At 36.3% G+C, this 19,466-nt stretch overlaps 3 protein-coding genes across 4 annotated transcripts; 2 read left to right on the top strand and 1 right to left on the bottom strand.

Moving 5' to 3' along the window:
* Positions 1-5,664: 5,664 nt before the first annotated feature.
* Positions 5,665-9,299, top strand: LOC111403411 (trihelix transcription factor ASR3). Its single transcript, XM_023031914.1, has 3 exons — positions 5,665-6,538; positions 7,229-7,276; positions 8,794-9,299. Exons 1-3 carry the CDS (start codon positions 5,860-5,862, stop codon positions 9,084-9,086), a joined length of 1,020 nt encoding a protein of 339 aa, XP_022887682.1. The 5' UTR covers positions 5,665-5,859; the 3' UTR covers positions 9,087-9,299.
* An 880-nt stretch (positions 9,300-10,179) lies between these two features.
* Positions 10,180-15,656, top strand: LOC111403410 (probable 2-oxoglutarate-dependent dioxygenase ANS). 2 transcript variants are annotated; one of them, XM_023031913.1, is made up of 5 exons: positions 10,180-10,414; positions 11,487-12,013; positions 12,177-12,498; positions 14,880-15,152; positions 15,272-15,656. In XM_023031913.1, exons 2-4 carry the CDS (start codon positions 11,523-11,525, stop codon positions 15,105-15,107), a joined length of 1,041 nt encoding a protein of 346 aa, XP_022887681.1. In that variant the 5' UTR covers positions 10,180-10,414; positions 11,487-11,522; the 3' UTR covers positions 15,108-15,152; positions 15,272-15,656. The 2 variants fall into 2 exon arrangements, with proteins under 2 accessions (XP_022887681.1, XP_022887680.1); XM_023031912.1 differs by having other exon boundaries at positions 14,838-15,152.
* Positions 15,657-17,901: 2,245 nt separating this feature from the next.
* On the bottom strand, positions 17,902-18,941 carry LOC111404899 (protein NETWORKED 4B-like). Its single transcript, XM_023033628.1, has 2 exons — positions 18,832-18,941; positions 17,902-18,606 (listed from the first exon to the last, which is right to left on the bottom strand). The coding sequence occupies exons 1-2, from the start codon at positions 18,917-18,919 to the stop codon at positions 18,011-18,013; spliced, it is 684 nt and encodes a 227-aa protein (XP_022889396.1). The 5' UTR covers positions 18,920-18,941; the 3' UTR covers positions 17,902-18,010.
* Positions 18,942-19,466: the final 525 nt, after the last annotated feature.

Below are 19,466 nucleotides of genomic sequence, written 5' to 3'. Positions count from 1 at the left end.
TTCTACTTCGATGTTTGGGGGGTTGACTCCCTGGGAAGAAGGTGGCTCATTCATTGGTTGTGATGAGGATTCTGGGACTAAAGGTGTCTCTTTAAGCGTAGTCCCTTCATCAGCTGGTTTGGACGAAGCAGCCTCAGCGGAGGATGATGGAGCAGGAGCTGTCGATACTAAGGCCTTTAAAGGAAAGGCTGAACTTTTCTGAGAAGTCCAAATAAATCATCAGCACACGGAAAAGTTTCAAGTATGGAAAAGTATGCTTGTGAGTAAACCAATTTAATTACATTCCTCCTGATAATAAGAGGGGTATCATCATCAACATTATCCTCCAGAATGGGAGATGCTGAGGTTGGCCATTTGCGGCTTGGGGGACTCTTGGCTACAGTAGGTTTGGAAGGGAGAGAAGAAGATAGACGAGCAGACTGTTTAGCGCGACGAGGAGGAGAAGGACTCCGGATGGACAAAGGAGTGACTAAAACAGGAGGAGGAGAAGAAATGGTCAGCTGGTCCAGTGAATGAAAGGCACGATTGACATCAGTCGCAAATAATCTGTGCTTCACTGACGGTCAGAGCTGTTCAAAAAGGGGATGGATGGCATGGCTAGAATTGAAAGGGGTTAATGAAAAATAGATTGCGAGCATTTATAGCCTCTGCCTCCGCCTTATTAATAATATAGAAGCGGTCAATCAAGTTCCTTGAATAGCAAGGAGGAACAGGCCAGGTTTGGCCGAAACCAAGTTGGCGAGCAAAAAATTGGGAAGCATATATTTCTACCCCTGCCTTGGCATTGGTCCCAGTCAAAATATCATGAAATATCTCCCTCCCGGTCAAAAATTGGATCCAAATGAGTAGAGAGGTGCTCGCGCTATCTATAGTGGAGGGAGGATGAACATAGTTTGGAGTCAAAAAAGGAGAAAAATGAAAGAAGGAAAGAATTGAATCCAAAGAATAAAAGAATGAAAAAATGTCCCTTCTAGACATATTTACAGGAGCCAAGGGCTCAGTGGCTAGCCCATAGCAGCTAGCAGAAGAAAGAGAAATTGATGGAGCACCAAGCAATGGAAAATAGGATCTCAGCCACAGTTGAGTGAACCAAAGAGGTCCACTATCAGTGGGAGATGCACCATTCTTCAATTGAGTTTGAAGAGAAGACATGCCTCTATAAAGGGCAGCCAAAAAGAAAGAACATAAATTCAAAGGCCCGCCACGCACCATTTCGTGCGCTATGGGTAAATAACTCAGGGAGGGCTTTATGCTTGGCACACACAAAACATATTTACAAAACCAAACCAGAAGAAAGGCCACTCACTCAGTATGGGAAGGCTCAGGGCTCGAATGGTTATGAAGGGCTTGCAGGTTTGAGTAAGACTCGGTGTAGTTTCTACCAAACTTTGGGGCGCCTGCAGAAATCAAGATACCAAGAAAAATGGTATCGCCCAAAGGTGGCAAATTCACTAGGGCCCCAACATCCCTTAAAGTAATAGACATGGGGCCAAGAGGGAAAACAAAGGTATTATATTCAGAAGACCAAAAACTTAGAGCGATCGAGAAAAGTGTTGAATCAAAAGTAGGGGGTTGAATAGAGATTTCTAACAAATCAGAAATCCTAGCATTATCAAAAAGTGACTTAGTAGGACCATGGTCCACAAGGCGAGCATGCCACCTACGGAAAACTACATCAGATTTGGACCAAGTGCGAATACCTCTTTCGCGAAGTGGCCCCAGCGGCAGAGAGTTTAGAAATGGAGGGCTTTGAGTACAAAGAAACAGCTGGCCCACCGCCGCCTGTTCGACTGCCTCTGCATTGTTGAAAAAAGGACCTAGGTAGAACTCATTGAGTTCGACATTGGTAGGCGCGAGAAAGTTCGGAGTTATGTATGGACGACTCAGAAGTTTCTGAAAGTTATCAAAACTAAAGGAGTCGCCATATTGAGATTGTGAAGTAGCCATTAGAGATGAAACGGAGTTTTTTCAGAGTTAGTAGCAGGGAAGCAAAAAGATGATCAGTAAATCGTATGAGAGAAACACGAAAAAGTGAGGCGTGATTTAATGGTGCAGTGAAATGGCGTGTTTGGGGGTTATAAGGGTTTGCAAAACGTCGCACCTTTTCAAGTTATGGAAGAAAACAATGATAGAAATTCTTGGGAATTTCGAATGTTGTTGGAAACACAAAGTGAATATGGCAAAATTTAATAATTGGTATTAATTCTGCCATATTGGGGGTAATTGTTGACACATAAAAATTCAGCCCAAATCGAACGGCCCAAGGAATGAAGCCCAATTGGAGGATCTCCAAATCAGATAGCCTAAAGAACGAAGCCCAATCAAATCAGATAGCCCAAAGAACGAAGCCCAATCAAACAATTTAAGAATGAAGACCCAAATAGGGAGGCCCAAGATCGCGGTAACACCATCGCCCAAGTTTGCAAGTCGCCCAGAATCTGAGCGAATGGAGTGTCATATAGTCGCCCAGAGCTGTTACTCTATTCTTGCCCAAACCTTCGAGTCGCCCAAGGTCTTAGCAAACATAAAGTGTTATGGTTATCAAAAAGTGCAGTTATCAAAGCAGTTATTAAAGCAGCCCTATCACGTTCCACGATTCAAGGAATTCAATCGAAAACGGTTGAATGACGAAGAGTAATGACAGCAGTTAAAAAAGGCAGTTCCATGACAAATTGGCCATTACGAGGAAAGTGGACAGTTGTAGAACGATCAAGCAGTTTTTAGGCGGTTGATCACAAAGAGATCATCCTTGGAGTATAAAAGGAAGAAAAGATATAGAGCAAAGGGATGAATAAAAAACTCTCGAACAGAGAACATGTAATTTTAAATTTCTTAGCTTAGATTTAAACACTTCTTTTAGTAACTCGTGTACTTGCGCTCCTTGAAGGCATTCTGTTTTTAATTTCTGATTGTAAAGTCATCGCCAATAAAGAACACCCCTTTTTGAGACTTTGTTTTAAGAGATTTGTCCCTTACACAATCGTCTGACCCCCTTTTAATTGTTAGCGACGAACCCGCGCGAAACAATTAGATAAAACTCTTTTTTGTCAAATTGTTGATTCAAATAAAGTTACGATTGTTAATATTTGTGCTTAATAGCATGGATCACGTGGAAATGATACTTTAGTATCATTATTGTACTTGGCGCGATTTGTATACTTGCAAATTCAACTAACACTGATTAAGTTAGTACGTCCAATTGTACATTCAATCTCACCAGTGAACTCTAGTTTCAGCGAATTCGTGTGTACTTAAAAATGAATTAGCGAAGTACTTGAATTTTTCCAAAATTTTCGAGTATTTATTATATTTGTCATGTAAATATGACTTTTAGGTCCCAAATATCTTTTACATAACAAGAAATAAGGGAAGTTTTTTTAGATGCCATTCAGTTTGCGTTTGCATTTGATTCTATGTGAGAGGGGTGTACACGCTTAAGTACACTCCATTATGTACTACTAGATTAATTCTTTATTTACTGCACTATGAAAAATCACGAGTTCTAAAAAATTGGAAAATTGATCCCTGCACACATTCACGAGTCATCCTCGATGTATGTCAGACTAAGACTATATTCTGTAATTAATTAATTAATTAATTTTAATAGGTTAACTAATCTAAAAATCAGTAATATTCTAGATTTTAAACTTTTAAAGGTCAAACTTGATATTTCTAACTCTGCTATTACAAATCACTGCATAAAAAAACTCAGAAGACTCTTATTCTGATTGGGATAAAGGTATTGATATCAAAAATACAGTATTTGTCTATTATTTCAGATAACTTACACTTCTACAAAGTAATTGTTTTACTTTATTAGATTCGACTATATCATTATAGGATATCGATAATGTTCATACTCGAGAATATGAGATTGTACCTAACCCTCGTAAAAAAAACTCCATCATACGTTTGAAAAACTTCCATATGTGATTATTATACTTATCGTGATTTAATCTCTTTGGTTCGGTATGATTCTAATATAAGCCCCCGTTTGGCCCCTTATTTTGTGGAAATGAAAATGAGTGAAATTATGTTTTTTTGAAAAATAAGTTGTTGAAAAAAATGAAAAGTTTTCTATTTACGTGCAATATTATTTTATAGAAAATTGTGTGGTTGAAAATAAGAGGAAAAAAATAAAATATAATAGAATGAAAATTGATGGGACCAAACGCGGAATAAGAAAAAGAGGTGAGGTTTTAGAAATAATGAGAAATTACTATTATGGGGGCCAATTGTGCCCTCTATTTATCAAATGTCCAAACAACCAAAAGTGGCCCTTCTTTAATGGAGGGACCATCCATTGGCATTAAGCAAAAGATTATGTGGCTAATGATTCTATAAGATTTTAAAGGTGGAAAATAAAGAGAAAAGTAATGAATATTTTCTAATTAAGAGGATAAGGTTTTGTTCAGACCATTTAATTTCTATGCCCTTGACGGTTGCCTATGCTGTCTTATTGGCTATCAATCGCTATCCACACCACAATTTTATCTCTATACTTTATATGCAATAATTATTTTTTTCCAAATTTTCAAATAAAATTAATTCAACAGTGTATTTTGACTCAAGATTAGGTAGAGAAAATTTAATAAAATCAAAAAATAAAGATTATTAAAACCATCCAATTGGATAAAAGGCATTAGTATACAAGATTTTGCCAACCAAAAAACGCGTAGCTCACTAAGGAAAGTCACCTCTTAAATAGTTAGAAAATGAAACTTTTGCTTTTGTAAATTGTCTTTCCTTCAGGGGTCCCCAATCTTTATAAGTATGGTCCTCGTGTTCCCAATTTCTTTTACACTCCCCACAAGGTATTTCCACGAACGAAAATTATCTACTTAGACATGCCATACAAAATTTGTTTTAAAAAAAAAAATCTTTATTCCAAAGACAAATATGACATTCAAATTACTATAAATATTACTTTTTTTTGACAATTTACCATTTCAATTAGATATTGGCATTGTTCTAAGAAGTGCACCAAGGCATCACCTAGTTGCGATACATGCCAAGCCAAGTGTGTTGGCGCCTTATTTAACTGTCAACGATTGTCGTTGACCACTAGACGCACATTATTATCATTTTTTAATTTTTTTTATAATTCCTTTAATTTAAAATTTAAAGTTGACTTTTTTCACTTCGTCTGTTCTAAATTCAAAACAGCCGCTTGAACCCTTGAACAAAGGAAAACTCTTGAAAATTCCTATTTATTTACTTTTAATATTTATATTTGAGACTTATCTTTTTGTTTGAAACTTTAAAAAATATATAAAATTTCTATAAATCTGTTTTAGATGTGTTGGTAGATATTATTTTTAATTATTAAATAATTTTTTGATTGATTAAAAATTAAAATAATATTAAAATAAGAAAACACATTTTTATGTCTATGCCTCGCATAAATTCGTTTAGTCTGTAGCTTGGCTTTCACGTATTGTCATGCATCATCCCTTTTACAACGCTGTTCACATCAAATGCATGTTACGTGGCGATTTAGTGACTAAATGGATGCTTTTTTGACAAGTGTGGATGTCACAAACATAATGTTGGAAGGTTGAGGACGTGGATGTCATGAGTAGAAGGTCGGGACCCTCAAAGGAATCTATCCCCAGTTATCAAAGATAACCCTCATCTTAATCATCATTAATGCAAAATCAAAATCCTTAATAGGGTCATCATCATCTTCTGTCCATACGGCATACCCCATAGATTACAGACCTCAAGAAAATTAAAGAAAAATCCTTCCCCTTTCTCTCTCCTGTTAAAAACCCAAAAACGCCGTTACTTTAAACTATTCCCCGTTACGCACGTGACTTCAACAACTCTATTAAGTCCAAAGCACACGTGCCATTACACATGTCCCTTGAGCAATTGAGCCTGGCTCCGGGGCCCGCCGACGGCGAGACTGACGGCCGTCAACAATCCGCCGATGATTCCAACAAAGTTGCTCGGCTGCCACGGTGGACCAGACAAGAAATCCTAGTGCTTATACAAGGCAAAAGGGTAGCTGAGAACCGTGTTAGGCGGGGCCGCGCATCCGGGTTGGCATTCGGGTCGGCTCAGGTCGAACCCAAATGGGCATCTGTTTCATCCTACTGCAAAAGGCATGGGGTAAACCGGGGTCCTGTCCAGTGCCGGAAAAGGTGGAGCAATTTAGCGGGGGACTTTAAGAAGATAAAGGAGTGGGAATTGAAAATAAGGGAGGAAACTGAGTCGTTTTGGGTGATGAGGAATGACTTGAGAAGGGAGAGAAAGTTGCCGGGGTTTTTCGATAGGGAGGTTTACGACATACTTGATGGAGGCGAGGAGGAGGGAGCTAGTGGGCTGGCTTTGGCGCCATCGGTTGCCCCAACGGGTGATGAGGGTGGTAAACAAGTGGAGGCAGAGGCTTTGTTCGATAGTGGGCGGAGCGCGGCTGCAGATGATGGGTTATTCTCGGATTTTGAGCAGTCAGGTCAGGAGGAGGTTGGTGAGATTCCCGGACGGGGTAAGGAGACTCCGGTGAAAGGTATACCCGCTCCGACTCCCATTTCAGGTAATCAGATGCTACAACTATTAATTTACAGACCATCAGAAAACAAGTAAAGAATTTTATGCAGTATTTTGTGCATCTAAGCATACAGATTCATAAAAAAAGGATGATTTTTGCATGAGAATTCTTGAATTGGATGAGTTTTGTCATCTATTTCATAATTTTTGAGAAACTGAAACACTATGTGTTTTGTCATTTGCTATCTGGGGAGAGTTGTATGTGTCTGGGGGTTTGGTGATTACTGAAATATTTACTTGAACAGAAGATTGTTAAATTGTTGAAAATGAGAGACTCCTGTAGAATGTTTCCCATTGTACCATATATGAATGTGTTTTTATGCTCTTGCTCGTGCTGAAGTGATTTGTTGGAACGGTTTCCAAATTGACTCTTGCTAGTTATACTATAATATTTAAAAGATTGTATCATGGGTTCAAAACCCATTCCTCTGGCACGGAACTGAAAAGGGCTGGCGAATTTACGGGGGAGAGAAACTTTTGTCCATTACCCAAAACTATCCGATTGGTGGCTAAGTAATCGATGTGATTTTCTCTCAGTAAGACAAGGAATTTTTCGACATACATCTGTTGATTTTTGCAAAAGAACTTTGCATGAGGATGCTTTTCTTGTAATGCGACAATGGTGGTTCCCCTGCACATTCCCTTGAATGTGATGTTTTCATTTCTTTTTCTGTAGTTGCAGAGAAACAGCATCAGTCATTTCCTCAAGAATCTCCTGCTCAAGGTACTATCCTTTCCATACAGATCATACTGCAATAATAATTATTGCAATCTTCTTCTCATGACTTGCAATTCTTCTGTTAAGTTGGTCAGACTGACAGTGCACAGATTTTAAAGAAAGAATCACGCTTACAGATTGTGTTGATGCTGTTACCACATTTTTCTCTAGCTGAGCTTATTTAGATTTTATGCATCTATCAATTTTATAAAATTTGTTAACATAATGTGCACAAAAGAGAACTTAACTCAATTCTATTGCAATTGCTTGTTAAAATCTGTTTTCCCCTGCATTTCTTAAACTCATCTGAGTTGCAGTATATCTTGATGGGATTAATCTGCAAAATCATCATGAAGTTGAGGATTTTGCCTTTGTAGCATATACCAAGTGTACCCTCAGCATTATGAGAATATGTTTAAGCATTTCACCAATTATTGCCTCTTAGAGTTTGCGTTAACCAGGGACAATGACATTGATTATTACCTAGTGTGGCTAAAATTGGATGTATTTGAAGTACCACCATAATTAAATAGGTCACACAATATGGTTTTGTGAGACAAATGGGATGTCTTTTGTTTGTCTATATATTTAATGTTCACATTCGATCTTAAACCGAAAACAAATTTTTTTTTAATCAAATGTCAATGGTGAAATGGTACAAGTGGTCATTGGTTTCTGGGGAAGGTATTTGATTTTAGCCTGTGTATATATCATATTTTGGTCACTTCTTCAAATGGGGATGCTTTTCAGTAATTTACGAATGTCTCTTCAGGAAAGATTGTCCATTTGTCATGTTTAGTTGGATAATTGGCAGAAAATTATAACAGCATGGCTGAATTCTTATATTGATATGTTTTAAGGTGACCAGTATGGTGGATTCCTGCATCTTTTAATCTGCGTTTTTAAACTCGACTTTGAAAAAATGCAATTTTTGTGGGCCTAAATGATAATAATTTGTGCATCTATGGCAGTCTTTGCCCAACTCTGAGACTAATTCCTTGCTCAAGGAATTCCAAGTGTCGTAGAATCTGAGAATGTGATAAAAATTAAAAACACTAAACAATGTTGATTGGAACTTCAAAGTCATAAGCTATTACTATTTGAGCATGAGAAGACCTCTTTAGGCATTTCTTTGGTTCATGCTCGCTAGAATTTTGATTAACTTTTGGAGCATTTAGCTGATTATCAATTGATGGGGTTCCATGGGACAATGGAATTCTTATTCTTATCAATTTGGTGATTCTTTTAGATGTGAAATCGAATAGAATGTTGGCCTTATTTAAATGGTGTAAGAAATGCAAAAGAAAATACGAATTAGTATATCCTCTTTCTAGTCATTATGAATAATGATAAGCAACAGCAGCTCATGGTGTTTCATCTTCTGAATGATTAACACCTGCCCTCGTGAAAAACTAATTAATGAGCCGGAGAAGTTGGCTCAACTATAAGAAACACTTGGAGCTAGCAGCTGTGTCCAAGGGAATAAGAGTTGTTTGTGTGTATTGAAAATGCTTGTATTGCAGGCACCAGTCATGAGAAACCAACTACCTCAGAACCTGACATTCGGAACCCTGAGGACAGAAAGAAGAGGAAGCGAAATGAAACTGGTGAAGAAAGAGAGAGAGAACCAACGAATATGCAGCATAGGTTGATTGAAGCCTTGGAAAGAAATGGGAATTTGTTGAGCTCTCAACTTGAAGTTCAAAACACCCATCTTCAGCTGGATAGGGAGCAACGCATGGACAACGTCAATAGCTTAATTACAGTCCTCAACAAGCTTGCCGATGCCTTGGGAAGAATTGCCGATAAGCTGTAGAAAAAACATGTCAGTTTAGTTGTACAATTATTTTTCCGAAGGATTTGGTAGTCGTTCATAATTGCATTAAAGATTGCTCCACACACACATTTTTCCTCTTTTCTTCCTGGTCTTATTTTGATGTATAATCTTTTTGACCTTTGTTGCTTTGGTAGGTTTGTACAAAATTTTATATAAACAAACAGAATTGGAAATCTACCAATTGTTTCTTTACCCTTGATTTAATACATCAATATATTTTTGTTGGTATAGTTGGCATGACCATACAGATTAATAACTAAATATATCGGGCATTGTCGCCATTTTGTTCAAAAGTTATAGGTCATAGCATAATATAGGTTCTGTTTGTTTCCCATTTTTGAAAAAATGAGAATGAAAAATATAGTAGTTATGGGACCTACAGAAGAGATAAAAATTCAAATTTGATGGTTTGATGTGATAAATAACGATAATATTTGGGAAACAAATGGGGGAATAATATGTCCTATTAAATAAGAGTTACCCTAAATTGATATTTTTCATGAAAAATAAATGTAATCAAACACACCCTAAATTCGCTAAAAGTTGGGTAACTAACCAAGTTTTTTACTTTATATATGCATATATGTAACAAAACTAGTGCCCATTCTCTGTGGGCAAGCCTAAGGGTTTTCGGTAGGTAGATGCTACTTCACCAACCTCGTGCAACCACGACTTCCTAACAAAAAATCGGACGAAAGAAATAATTATGTGTATTACATTACATGGAACGTCATAATAAGCGTCAAAAGTCCTAATGTTCGGTCAATATAACAAGTCCACAGGCTGAGTCGAGCCCACTGACAATCCTATGTATATAATTACTAGTCGAGTTAAAATACTTTTTTAGAAAATGTACGTGTTATAATTTTTCTTGAAAAAAGTCCTTATTTGGTTTGATTAAAAATAAGATTTTAATAATTTTTTTATAAAAATTGATGAATTATATAGTTAAAAAGTTGATAAAATATTTTAAGTCATATGAAACATGGGATTGAAAAAAAAAAATAATAATAATAATAATAATAAATGAAGAGAGATTTGAAAAAGGTTAATAAATGGAAAAAGTCTCAGCTAAAAGGAGAATAAAAAAAAAAAAAATACATACGTATCTTCCACCTCTTCCCTCAAATCCCTACTGCCGTAACCTGAGATCCTCTGTAATCACAGCTCCCTTCCTATCCAATTGGTTTTCTCTTCCCTCGCTGGTCGTCCCTACAGAAGCTTCTCCACTCTCTTTGGTGAGATTCGTGCTTTGGTGGGAAGTTCAACCTCTCTACTGTCATTCATACCTGAAGAAATCGCAAACGGTATCAACTTTTACTCTCTTAAGTTTTACATTTGGTCTCATTTTTAATTTCTATATATCTGAATATAATTTTAATATTTTTCTCTTGTTGATTGTTTTCCATTTGCCCTCATATATTTTATTGGAACTATTTAGGGAATTCATTTAGAATCAAATGAAACAGAAGTAAATAATTCCTTATTCATTTTGATTTTTCAAATTCCTTTCCACACATTCTCAAAATAATAATAATAATAATAATAATAATAATAATAATAAATAAATAAATAAATAAATAACTTTTCGTTCTTGTTTGAGTAAGAATTTGTTCTGTTTACTGGTTTGTTGATTCCATTTCAATTGGAAAGGGTTTTCAGATTACTTCACTTAAGTATTTGTTCTCCTTTTCTCCTCGCATTTCAATTCTAGCACAAAAGCAGTGATACTGGTGTGTAAAAAGAAGGAATAACACCTCAAGTGATAGTTTTTTAATCCAAAATCAAGTATATATAGTCCGATTCAAGTTAATTTTATCATAACAAATTAATATATATATATATATATATATTTGAACTATTAAAAAAAAAGGGGGGCGGGGGGAAGGGAACTCTGACAATAAAAGTAACTTAAAGTGATTTTTTTTAATGCTTGGTCAAATATGCTCTAAGACCTTTTACGTAAAAGAATACTCTTTACAAAATTCGCATCCAACCAGAAGTCGAACCAGTTCAATTCTCGAGTATGTTTCATTCTCTCCTACTAACGGTGCCAAACACTCATGAGAGTCACTGAACCAGGTTAAGATTCCCTCTTAGGCAATAAATTTAATTTTATCATTTTCTGATTAATTTACACCATTTTTTTATTTTTTATTTATTTTTGTTTTTGCATTTGTGTAGGGGTTTTTTTTACCAGGTTTTCGTAAATTTTGTGCTCTAGTGTGGTGTGAGTGACATTTATAACATTTCTGCATTTAGTTTGGTTTGGATTAAAAGCAGGTTGTTTTTGTGAGTTTATCTGTTTATTTGATCTGGTTTAACCATCAAGATTGTTAATTATTTTGTTGTACCCATGACTGTTTTATGTTTTATCAGAGCTTAATAACCAATTGAGAAAAGCAAAAACTGTAAATGGAAGTTGAGGGCAATCCGATTAGAGTGCAGTGTATAATGCAAGATGGAAAAATGGTGGTGCCACCTCAATATGTGCAACCACCTGAGATCAGAGCACAACACAACTCTAAGAAGATCTCTTTGAGCAATAATTGTGATGCACCAACGCCACCTGTTATCGATCTTAGCAATGCTGACATTCTCAGTGAGCAGTTGGAGCTAGCCTGCAGAGAATGGGGAGCCTTCCACATTATCAACCATGGAGTTCCAATCAGATTGTTGGATGACATGAGGACTGCTGGCCGCTCCTTTTTTGAGGACTGCTCTATGGATCAAAAGCTCAGCTTTTCATGCGACGCCAATTCCCCTGCATCTGAGGGCTATGGCAGCCGAATGCTAGTTGCATCGAATGACACAGTTTTAGATTGGAGGGATTATTTTGATCACCATAGTTTACCCCTTTTACGGCGCAATCCATCCCGGTGGCCAAACTTTTCACCCAATTACAGGTGAATGGTTCTTTTGCTCTTATGCCCTTGCAAAACAATATTATTTTGTATTCTTTTCTTGAAATAGATTACTTCAAGATTCATATTTTTAGTTTGCATTACTTTGCAGTCCTGATGATATAATTTCTTATGTGAAATGACTAACTACAAGACTCGTTAACAGAGAAGTTGTAGCAGAGTATAGTGATCAGATGAAACTACTTGCTCAGAGGCTACTGGGTTTGATCTCCGAAAGCCTAAAGCTGCCTTCTTCATGCATTGAAGAGATCGTAGGGGAATTCTATCAGAACATCACCATCAGTTATTATCCTCCTTGCCCACAGCCTGAACTTACTCTTGGTTTGCAAGCACATTCTGACATGGGTGCAATTACATTTCTCATCCAAGATGATGTGGGGGGGCTTGAGATCTTGAAGGATGGAGAATGGATATTCGTAAATCCCCTATCTGATGCCATCTTTGTTATTTTGGCCGACCAAACTGAGGTATTGATTAACTGGTCAAAATTTTTATCTTCTGTATCTCTCTGTGTTTTCAATAATCTGTCACTAGTATACATAGTTTTATAGGAGTTCCTGAAGTTAATGCATATTAGATGTTCCTTTTTAATTAGATCGTAGAAGGAGTTCAGTGAGTGAAATCAGTCACCAAATCAAAATTAAATTTAAAAGCACTTTAAATAAGAGAATATGAATACTTATTCAATGTTTTCAAACTTGGCCCAGGCATCGATCTGGAAACTGTAAAGGGTCAAAGTAACAAGGTTTGAACGGTAGTTAAAAAATAAAAAATAAAATAAAATCTTTATTGTGAAAATTTATTATAATATATGATAGTGGTCAGGCCTTGGGTTTGCTCCCCAATGGTTACCAATTTGAGTCCCCTCAGGACCACTGGGGTGAATATGTAACTATAAACTTCAGGGTCCCGTGAGATTGTGGAGGTGCGTGTAAGTTGACCCGAATACCCACATTCATTAAAAAAATAAAAATAAAAAAAATATATATATATATGACTATTTCCACATCAACAATTCAAAGTAAATACAAATCCATATTTGTCAATTTAAAATTTGTTATTACGTAACTTGTTTATACACCTCAAAAATAATACGCATTTGTCTAAACTAAAATATGATATTTGTTGGCATAGGTGGACAATGGGTTGCTGGGAAGTTTAATGATCCCAAAACATGAGTTAATTTTGGGATGAGAGAGAGAGAGAGAGGCATATAAAAGGACTGTGGTGAGAATAGCGATACAGTAAGCAACTAAGCAGTCAATGCTAGGCGCTTGAGTTAGTAAAGATTTTATTTTATAAGGTTTTTTGTTTGATGAGACAAACCGATAAAGTCGTGGCTGGTTTTTGACGTAACCAGCTGAGTCAACAGGTTTTTAATAGACGGTTTTTACCATTCAAGGGGACCAGTTTTTGGACCGTTCACAGTTTTTTCGGTTGAATTGACCGGTTCGATTTTAATAACATTGCTCACTAATAGTAAGCTCTGTTGTATCCTATTGTGGCATCGATTTTGTACTCAACTAAGTTGTTGTGTAGGGGTGCTTGAATACTAACATAATAATTCTTTAGTTTTGGAGGTATTCCTGAAGACATGAGAAGTTTGTTTTATAGTGATGTATTCGATAGACATTGTTACCGTTCTATGTAATGTTTACATTAATAGGTATATAGTCATGCAGGGGCGAGGCGCCGAGGCCACCTCGTGCCTGGTGAAAGCGAATGCCCCTACTGGGATTTGGAAGAAATAAATTATTGGAGTTCATCCATCCTTTTTTCTCCAACTTTCATTACATGTTATTACCATAAAATTAAGAATGTGAGGACTATATTTCAATATTCTCTGCATGGCAATTATGAAGAGCAAGACGACTTGGTGGCTTGCCTCTTCTTTCCTTTTTCACCGAGGGCTTGTTTTGTTAAAATTTTATCAACTTTTCAGTTGATCGATCTTCAATTCTTATTATACTTTTCATGGAATCCACAACTTTTTAACCACGCATTTCATCGACTTTTGTCAAAATCTGTTAAAACTTTTGTCTAAAGCTTTCTCACACCACCTTAAGTTATTCTTGGATGCTAATAGGTGTAGAATTAGGCCCCTGTTTGGTTTAAAAAAAAAAAAAAAAAAAGATTTTTAGTCGATTTTCATATAAGTTGATGGAATATGTAGTTGAAAAGTTGTGAGTCCCATAAATTGTGTGATTAAAATTTATTGCTAAATAGGTTCTAGATAAGATTGTCGAAGAGTGTAATAAAATTTATCAATTATCTTAATAAATTTTGTTTGGTTTAATAGTTTTTTTAACAAATTTCATGCAAAAAATAATAGGATACAAATAGAACAAGTTAGAAAACGAGATAAGTATATTAAAGTTGGCGTTGATGAACTAATACAATAAATTGAATAAAATTAAACAAATAAAAAAAGCGGTGTGAACTTAATGACTAGATTAGGAAAGAGAAGAGTAGACCATAATTATGATAATTTATCGTATTCATCACGAATTTAGTTATTTAAATCTTTCAATAAATCCAATAAAGAACCAAGTGGAGTAGCGACAAATAATTCATGTAGCCAACTAGAAATTCATTAGGAACCGTGTTTAGTATGAATAACTGGATTTTTTTTATTATTAGTTTTTTCTTGTTTCGAAATTTTTATTTTTAGTTAGGTTACGCCCCCAATGAACTGAATTTCCTAGCTCCGCATGGATACACGAGTACAATATACATTTTTGCATATCTGGAGCTTAAAGCATTTGCATCATGAAAGCTTTAATCTGAATTTATTTCTTTCAAACAGAAGGACCAATATATATCCCTGATGATGTTTTGCTGCTTTCAGATTATAACCAATGGAAAGTATAGAAGTGCTCAACATCGGGCCATAACTAATGCCACCAATTCACGGATTTCAGTTGCTACATTTCATGACCCGGCAAAAACAAGGAAAATACGCCCATTGTTTAAACCACCTAAATATCATGAGGTGATGTACGAGGACTATGTTTCATCCTGGTACACAAAAGGCCCGGAAGGAAAACGAAACATTGATTCTCTTCTCCTTAATTGATTAGTTGCTTTCAATTCTCTTTTGGGGGATTAAGCTCGTTCGCAGGTAAGTGGAATCTTAGTAGTTTCTAAAATGCCTTAATCCAATGTTCCTTTGTCTCTGGATATGTGAGACACGATCTTTGTCTTAACAGTATACTAATTCTTATTTTCCTCTCTGTTTAGATTGGTTCAGAGAGATTTATAATTACGCTTGGACCAGTATCAGTATTCAGATATTTTTAAAGTGGTAGCAAGACCAGTTACTGTTAGATGGTTAGATCTTAACAATAGCAAGGATTGGCTTGTTTGCCAAATTTACGTACATTTTGGTATGGCCAAGCCTAGTGTTGCTGAAACAAACTGAAAAAATGAAACTATTGTAAAGAGGACTCTGTAGTTGGATTCCTCTCATTTTTATCCCATCGTTTTGTAAAATTATGCACCCCATGGATTCTCCTGAAAATGTCCTGCCCTGTCCTGTCTAGTTATTCAAGATTGCATGAAATTTTAAGGGGATTCAAACAGATTGCTATTTTACTTGCAATAATAACAGGATTGATTTGTGCCATTTTCGCCTTTCCCACTACACCATATATAAGCAGTTTATTTATTACTCATTTCCATAAATTAATGCCATAATATTTATCTGCCATCAAAACACTAGAAATAAAGTTCGAAGGAATGAACTTGTATATCGGTGGCTGATCAGTAGGAATTGATGAGGACGTTCCTTGACATGGTAGATGGCAGCGGCAAAGAGGCAACTGTTAATGACTCAACTTCGTCACTGAGAGTCTTGACCCAAAAACAAAACCATACGAGTAATCAAGCAATTGAAAAGGCCGTTTGATGAATCACAATAGTAATCGGCTACAACGGATAAATCACACAGCTAAGAAGCTAACTCTGGTATCAAATGCTCTGGAACAAGGTTGGCATTGCAATCAACCATAATAGAAAGAAAACCAGTATGCCCCTCAGGGCACATCCAAGTTGGCGGAACAATCACATTGGGGGGCTCTGCAACCAAGTGTGGGGAGTTCGATTCCTGGTTGGAGCAGCGAAGTGATGTAATAACCAGAGGAAGGGTTGGAGCAGCTTGGTGATATAATAACCATGGAAGAGGGTCCCTTTGGGGAAGGAGTAAAAGCCATGTGGGAACCAATAAGGGCACAACCTGCGATTTACCTCCACTAGTCACTGAGAGGCCGGGGGCTAGAGGTCCAGGATTTAGTCCGGCTAAGCTGGGACACCTGGGTTATCAAAAAAAAAAAAAAAAAAAAAGAAAACCAGTACCCTTTAATTCCATAAAAGAACTGACGTCAAAAGAGTGAACACAAATCATAGTTAAAGAAAGGTACATTTGTAGATGAATCTCTTTTGGGATAACGGAACTCAACCTGTAAAGCCTATAATTCAGCCTTTGCCTCCTCCTCCTTTCTGCCGTTAGATTTTTGGCGGGAGGCTTCCCTTTCTTTCCTTCGTCCATCACCATCATTCACTGAACTACCTATGCTATTACTTGCACTCAACTCTAGCTTACAATTTTCATCAGGAGGAAACGTTAATTTCATCAACGTTAGCTTCTCCGTTGTTCTTTTGTAGCATTCAAGGTTCAAACAGCAGAAGTTCGAGAATTTTCTTGATCGAAAACTCCAAAATCCCCCACATTTTCTCTATACAGAAAACTACCTTTTCTGGAGTAGATTGAGGTAAGAGCCAGCCGAAATTAAACTAGCAAGTGTCCCCAACATTTTTCCTCTGGGATATGAACTCCCATAGCTATCCACATCCAATGGACTCGAATCAGCCACAGTGGCGGCACCACCACTATCATCAATCAGATAAAGCAAACGGTTTCCGAGTTCTGAGAAATCAATCTCAAATCANTCAGCCACAGTGGCGGCACCACCACTATCATCAATCAGATAAAGCAAACGGTTTCCGAGTTCTGAGAAATCAATCTCAAATCAGAACCACTCAAACCATTTAATCCCATCAAAAAAGAAAAATTAAAAGCCAAATTATGGACTTCTTGAACCCAGAACTACACCTTAAGTCCGGGATATTATCAAAAGGGTGGTTACTAACACTGCTAAGAAAAACTGAGTCAGTCAGGTTAATACCTTAACCTGCAGAGTCTGAGTACGAACCTATTTGATGAAACACTGAATTTTCAATTACATTGTGGTTGCCCAAGTTATGAGTAACTGAATCATGATTGTTATGTGAGTTGTGGGAATCTAAAGATAGATCGCTATTATTGTCATTCACGTACAAGCAATTGCTCTCATTTTCATGCTGGGTATTGTTGAAGGAAGAGAAAATACCCCTAATAGCAGAATTCATTTTTTGTTTAATTGATTTTTCTGCTTCACGTGAACCGTTTTGAAACAAGTTTTTGCCCTTTATATTCAAGACAAATAAATAAAATAAATAAAAATAAACCTAGCAGGTATTCTGATTTTCGTGGAGACTTTACGGTTTGGGAACGATAAAAACAACCGCTCCTGGGTCTTGTCGGATTAGTCTAGTGACTTATAATATTAAATGTACTCGTCTGGGTAAAATCTGGTATTGAATAAAATAACTAATATATAAATGTTTGTGGTATCAAAATTCATCGAGACTCAAACGAGCCGTTGGATTTCAAGATTAATGTTTTCAAATGACCATTTAATGTTTGATTAATATACTTATATTGTTTTCCGTTGATCATTCGATTCCTCAACAACCAAACTCACTTTCACTTTACCGTACAACCCAATAGAGTAGAGAATAGGTGCATTACTATTTTATGAATCCACCTTACCAAAAAATGTCAGTTACATTATTACACTGCGGTCGGAGACTGAAGAAAGCAACAGAGCTTTTAAATGTTAAAGCATATGAGAAAACAATTACAGGGATGATGAAACTAACTCATCGGAAGCAGAAGCATCCCTTCAGTTTTGCTTTCAGCTTCATTCTGAGCGTCGACTTCGAATTTCTGAGAATCCAGTTCTCCTTGTGTAACTTGTTGATTACTGTCCTGTTCTCATCATTTCTTATTATCCATTCGGACAAAGTCTCCTCGAGAAGTTTGAAGTAACGTAAACGTTGAGTGGAAATTTTCACCTCTGGGAATCCGTCACTAGTGTTGTTCTTGTCGCTTATTGAATGAACATGATCTGATCCCTTAAAATTAGATGGGTTCTTGCTTGAATTCGGTGATAAGTTACTTGAGGACGACCCGAACTCAAAGATGGAATTTTTAGATTCAGAAGCAGGATTAGTACTTGGATAATGCAACAGGTTTTGTGAAGAATCCAACAATTTATTCTCTTCATGTGATGCTTGGGATTTGAACATTAGCTCATCATACTTAATGGCCAAAGCTCGGTATAATCTTTGAAGCTCTTCAACCATTTTAATGAGTTGTGGTCTCTTTCCGTAGTACATCTCGGCTCTCTTCGCAAATGTGGCTCCATCGTCGTCTTCAATTACGTCCAAAATCATCCTTATCATTTTATCCAACTCTACATTCATCATATGTGAAAACCAATTAGTCTCTTCGTTTTATTTCTTCTCAAACAACATTTTTAATTACTCTTAACATCTATCAGTACATTCAAAAAAGTCATTTAAAAAATCAGATATAAATATGGAAAACGATAAAAGAGAATAGTGAAATCAATAAAACAAATTCATACATAAAATCATACTATATGTACAATCTTGCGTGTGTTGAGTGAGAGAGAGACCTGATAGAGTGTTGTAAAACCATTGAGAGCTATCCGACCACCATGAATGGGAGGAGGATCGTCGTAGTTCGTCATTGTTTTTCTCCATTGAATTGATGAAACGCTTAATTGAATTCAAAAACGATAGAAAAAAGGATTTATAAGAAGAATGGTAGGACTCTAATTGGTATTTAAACAGTTTCTTTCCTTTTCTTCATTAAAAATAACAACGTTTTCAAAATTTTAATTTTCTTTTGTTACCGTTCCTTATTTTCAGCTACCCTAGGATTTTCTAACTTCTGTATTTGAATTCATGAGATTTTATTCTTTAGACATGGGTAATGGTATGATACTCTTAAAACTTTAAGAGGATTACGTTAGTGTTAGGGCTATAAGTAAAATTTGTCAAATTGAAAAATCGTAACTGTTTTTTAAAATTGTCCGTTATTTAGCTGTATCAAAATAGGCTTGGGTGACTCACCACGTTGGAAAAATTGAAATACTGATTTTTAATTTCCATTTGTACTGTTCGTAAATTTATTCCAACCCCACTATCCGATTTAAAATTCACTTTTCATTCTCGTACCCTACTCTAAAAAAGCACTCACAGTCACTCGGCCCACTCCCATCAACCTCACCCACTGCCGTCGCCACCT

This window comes from Olea europaea, chromosome 11, assembly GCF_002742605.1.
Source record: "Olea europaea var. sylvestris chromosome 11, O_europaea_v1, whole genome shotgun sequence".
NCBI classification, from domain to species: Eukaryota; Viridiplantae; Streptophyta; class Magnoliopsida; order Lamiales; family Oleaceae; genus Olea; species Olea europaea.
Note: the sequence above shows the minus strand (reverse complement) of the source record. Positions and strands in the feature narration are given on the sequence as shown.